Genomic DNA, 5,582 nt, shown 5'->3' on the forward strand with positions numbered 1-5,582 from the left:
TATGCGAGATAGTATACTAAATATATAATACAATTACAAAGCAAATGCGGTAAAATTGTTAAAAATACATTGCGACGCCGCGCAGTGCAAGGTTACCTACTTGCTTTATTTTTATGTAATTATTTTAAACGTTCTATTCTCTTAAAATAACTTAATATTAAATATTAAACATTGAAATAACAAATAAATAAATATTCAATTTCAGCCACGTACCACGACGATGTGGAACCAGCTGCCCACTGAAGTATTTCCGAACCAATTCGACTTTGGGTCCTTCAGGAAAAGAGCGTACCGATTTTTAAAAGGCCGGCAGCGCGCTTGCGCGCCTTCTGGCAGTGCGACTGTCCATGGACGGCGGTTTCACTTAACATCAGGTGAGCCTCCTGCCCGTCTGCCTCCTGTAAAATAAAATAAAAAATAATCAATAAAATAAAAGACGTTTATTTTGGAACATAGGATCATAATGGTATCACTTAACTCAATAGAAAAAACATATCTTAATTCTTGATCTCCTAAAATACTCTCATATTATAATATACATATCGTTTACAGATTTATACTGTGTAAACTATCGCTCTAGAATAAACTACGAGCGTGGCCTTCATAGATTTTATTCAATGTTTGCCTGTCAACACAATGAATTGTCCTCATTAGCGCATTGCTGCCTGCGTTCGTTATCCCGGTGGTAATATAATGCAATTTGTCTTATAAATGCTGTTGGCAATTACTGCATTTGATTTACACTATTAGCATTTATAAAAATGTATACTTTTTGTATCATTTTAACATTTAATGCTATTTTAAAAAAGAAAAGTTAGACAATAGAAAAATGATTTTTATAGATTTTGATGTGCTCTTTTCGATTTTAACTAACAGTTTTTGGCAATATTCTGTTACAAATAATGAAAAACTATAATTTAAAGTTTTTGTCTATTGTTTTATCTGCCTTTAACCATTGACGTTTATACAAACATCCGGTTATTGTTTTCATCGTTAACAATATTATGTAAATAGTGTTATATACATTGCCTGCATTTAATACAGTAAGTCCTTAAGGGCATTATTATTATACCTAAATTATATAATTAAGCCTAAAAACCTTGATCCTAGAGTATGTCTGATTTCTCTCGAAGTTATATTCGTAAAACTAATTAACCGTAAAGGTTTAAATATTAACAAAATTAGCGAAATACCGAAGCTAATTACGAACATAAAACCTTACCGCAACTTAAACAAGCACAGTATAGGAGACGGGTGAATAAAATGACTTTGTAATTACAATTACTTAATTTTGGGGCCTGCGGGGTCTGAACAAGGGTAAAAAGTTAAGCAAACGAGAAGCCAACTTCAAAGGCCTTTTGTATCATAACAATGCATTAATGAATCGTTTTAAGTATTGGTTTATTCTTCAACATAATTTTTATAAAGGAAGGACAAATTTCCATTCCAATTCTCAAGCATTCCAAAGAGGCGGTACTTGCAATGAGCGATGTGAATATTTCCGTATTCCTTGTCTCCAGACCGTTGCAAATAGTAAACTTACATGTTATGTTCTATATTTAAAGTTGACAGCATTGTGCACTAGTCTATAATGATAGTGACAGCTCTTAATACGTCGAAAACCTATCTTGTCAAAAACTAAAAATATTTGGTTATGTATATATAGGTATTTTAACTATTGCCCAGTCATATCATGTTTCTACGATCTTTTGATTGCACGAGGTATCCTATACAAATATGACTAGGCTCACAATGAGTGCACGTCTTGTCAAGGGTCTGCGGATCTCCGAGCTAGGATCACTTTATGTGATAGTGTGGGTAGGCAACATATAAATACAACTACTACCTAACCTTACCTTATACCCTTACTAATTAAACCCTCCTTTACATATAAACAATATGCAAATATAAAAAGTAAAACAATAACTTTTTATTGTAGTATACCATCACTTGTATTTAATTTAACTTTTACATATGTTAAAGTAATTCTTCAAATGAAAAAATTACTTCATTTTTTCCACACGCGTCCTATCTTGAATAAGATATAACGACCAGAGTTCGGATATTTATGACTAACGAGCCTATTCAGCCGCGAAATGCCTCTAAATGGAGATTTATGAAACAGAAAACGAATAACGTATATAGATGTTTGCATAAATGTACCGTGGATTTGCTAAGGATAATCACAGACCTAGTGAAGCATACTTTATATATCAAAGCATTAGAACTACAGGCTCGTATTGAGGTTCATACATAAAAATGGTTTGCAAAAAGTAATTTTTTGTATAAAAGTTACTTAAGCTAAAGGATAGCGTATCAAAATACGGCAACTTTTTTTATATTTTTATTCACATCTACAAACAATGTACAATCTTACAATTTATAATTATCTCAACATGAATAATCAGCAACAAGTTATTAAACTAACATTATGATTTATTTTATATTTTTTCACGGGTTTCATAAGTACTATCCTTTATTTTATTATAATTTGAGTATTTAGTTACTCATAGAACTCAATCCGTCAACAAGCAACAGAAAATGGCACCTTGCAATAATTTCCTAAATTACTGATGCTACATTAAAATAATGACCAAAAGTTCAATAAAATATCATTATGAATATGTTTTTTTTCACAAATGAATTGACCGTAACATGAAGCGATCGAATCTACGAGTGGGCCACCACAGTAATATCGTATAAATTATAGGTAAAAATGAAATTGTGCTTACAACTGCCACTTACTGGGTAAATACAAAGGTTGAAAAATTACCTTTTCTACTATTTTATTTTACTACTAGAGTTAGAGAGATTTTTATGGCTAATTTCGGATATATTGAAGCATGAATACTAAATAGGTAATACTTAATGAAGTTATTTGTAAGGGAAAGCTTTTATTAATTGGGAAAGCGCGAAGCATCCGGAACCTAATAGGCTTTTCCTTCAATAGGTTCAACATATCAGTTATTTCCGCTCCACGATTTTCATCTGAAAACGTAACGTAGTTTAGATTTTTTAACTGTATCAACTACAGAATTACATACAGACTACAGTAAAGTATATACAGAATTACAGAGGTTTTGTCAAGAACTTTGCTATGAAATTCAGTCCTTTCTTTATAAGTATCTGTCTGAAAAAGTATCTAACGCCTCTTTTAGTAACTAACATAGCCTTTTACCTGGAGGTTTTCCAGCCACCTCCTCATATTGATTAACAAAGTTTTAAGAATAGTTGTAGAAAAGAAACAGTAAGCCCTCATTACACACCTCGATATATCTTTGATTCTAATTATTAATAAAGGAAATTTGGCGATTGTCAGCCAATTCAAAAATTTCATGATGAAATCTCTTTGACAAATTAAATATTAAATTTATTGTTTACACTTAAAAAAATGGAATAATGTTATCTTCACCTATGCATCTTAATTTCTGTTCAACCATCCGTACTTTTATGTCTTCTAATAAATCAGCTGTATACTCCATAATGAAGACAGGAAATACAATACTGACATATCCATGTATAACGCGTAATATTAGTAGTACATGGAATCTTGTAATGTGCCCTTCGGCAAGCTAGAAATAATAATTTTTTCCTCCTTCATAAAATCGATCATTTTTGAAATCAAAAAATAATAGTAGTTTAAAAAAGGAAAAGGATGAGAATATTGTAAAAGGAAACGAAAAATAATTCACGGGCGATAGGAGGTCGGGAAGGGGAAGAGGGTGAGTTTTTAAGGGTGAAAAAAAAGTATATCCCGATTTTCGGAAAAACTAAAAGTCCTATGCAAAAAAGTCAAAGTTTAAGATAGCAAAAAGATCTAAAATTTTATATTTACACTTTTTTCACATAACCTCAAAATGTATTATTCATTTTTTATTATCTTTAAAGGCGTCTACACTGGTCTAGAAATATTTGACGTACATATGTTTTTAGCGTTACCCTAATTATACCATATTTAAATATCGACAATCATAATAAAATATGTTTTTTTGGGCGCCGAAAACCTCTAGTTTAAATTGAATTATTTGCTTTATAACATGTTTAACATAAAATGAACTATACTTACATAGAAATGTAAAATCAGATACATAGTATTAAGAGAATCCCAGAAGGATAAGAATGTTTGGGTTAGCATCTGAAATAATTATGGTTAAAACATTACAAATGAGTTTTATATGTCCATGATAACTGTATTGTATTAATTATAAAACTATAAGGGCAACACTTTATTTAGTACTTGAACTACAGTTTTTTTTGTATACATGAAATATATGTTTTTTTCGAAACTTAACATTTGGCTCTTACCTAGTATACGGTTGTATACTAAAATATTATTGACCTTGACATTGATTTACATACCGAATATAACACGGTTAATTTAAAAAATTACATTCCCTTCACACCATAAACATTCCTAGCGATGAAGCGATTTAATTTAATCTATGCACCAAAGGATTTTTATTCGAGTGCAATTAAAATTTGCTCACATGATTTAGGTAAACTCGAGAAAAAATAAGATTACTTCAAACATGGTTAATATGAACATGAATCTTAAAATATTGTATTTATAAAGAAAAGTAACAAATTAATCTGGTGCAAAGGTGAAGAGGAGACTGACAACTCCAACATCAAATTGATCGATCGTTGGACAAAAAAAAGTAGATGCCAATTGTAAAGTTTGTTTTTTTTAAGTCGATTAAAAAGTGTAAAGTAGATTTTAGGACTTACCAAAGTCGTTATACTCGCAGAAGTTTTTTTAAACTTATCCAGAATGTTCAAATAAACTTGACCATAACGATCCAATGGAAAATCGCTTCCAAATTTAAGATCTAAACAGATATTCAGCTGAAACAACTTTACACGACAGAGCAACACGGAGAATATCAAAAACAACGGCATCTTTTGCATTTCTATTGTAAATCGAAGTATAATTCCAGTAATGTAAGTCGAAAAGCTATATTCTGTACAACAGAGATACCAGCAAATATAGAATAATATGTAGAAAATAATAATAAAGAAATGTACTGAATCAAACAGAATCTGGTGTATTCGGAAAATACGCTTGGCTTGTTTATCAGAGTCTAAAATGTCATCCCACCTGCAATACAGAAATAGATAGCGATCGCCTGTCAGAATAGACAGGATAAAACTTGGTATAGTCCCCACCAACACACCAAAAATCTTAAATAGAAGGTTTATATTATAAGTCGGTTTATTTAGAATTATTAAGCGTATAAAAAAGATAAGCTGAACCAATAGAGATGTTCCACAATATATTTTTAGTGTTAATCCAGGAATGAAGTAGTCATTGTACCAGCCCAATATAATTCTTAGTAACATTAACTTTTTAAAGTCGTACACGTATTTCACCATTGTTTCCAGTGAAATGACAACGAAGGTGCTCTTTGTTTAATGAAGTAACCTATTATGCTTTCGTTTTTGATTAATATTGTCGATATCTATAGGGCCTCTTGTTATCATGATGTACCAGGGGTCAAATTGTACGTCCGCGTCGAAGCAATGCCGCTTCTACATACATTTTGATGTCGTAACAATGTCGGCTAGTGTTAGCTGACATTGTT

General features: G+C 31.1%; 1 protein-coding gene across 1 annotated transcript; it reads right to left on the bottom strand.

The window, feature by feature from the left end:
• Positions 1-2,821: 2,821 nt before the first annotated feature.
• Positions 2,822-5,373, bottom strand: LOC123689228. Its single transcript, XM_045628466.1, has 4 exons — positions 4,729-5,373; positions 4,067-4,135; positions 3,413-3,572; positions 2,822-2,988 (listed from the first exon to the last, which is right to left on the bottom strand). The coding sequence occupies exons 1-4, from the start codon at positions 5,371-5,373 to the stop codon at positions 2,822-2,824; spliced, it is 1,041 nt and encodes a 346-aa protein (XP_045484422.1).
• Between the last annotated feature and the right edge of the window lie 209 nt (positions 5,374-5,582).

The sequence above is a fragment of the Pieris rapae genome, chromosome 5 (assembly GCF_905147795.1).
Source record: "Pieris rapae chromosome 5, ilPieRapa1.1, whole genome shotgun sequence".
Classification (NCBI taxonomy): Eukaryota; Metazoa; Arthropoda; class Insecta; order Lepidoptera; family Pieridae; genus Pieris; species Pieris rapae.

Bases quoted from the DNA above. Each gene is read 5' to 3' on its own strand.
- LOC123689228 (XM_045628466.1), bottom strand. From the start codon at position 5,373: ATGGTGAAATACGTGTACGACTTTAAAAAGTTAATGTTACTAAGAATT. The intron at 4,136-4,728 runs GTAAGTCCTAAA...TAATTATTTCAG, and splicing joins CTGCGAGTATAACGACTTTG to ATGCTAACCCAAACATTCTT. The intron at 2,989-3,412 runs GTGAAGATAACA...TTACGTTTTCAG, and splicing joins ACAGAAATTAAGATGCATAG to ATGAAAATCGTGGAGCGGAA.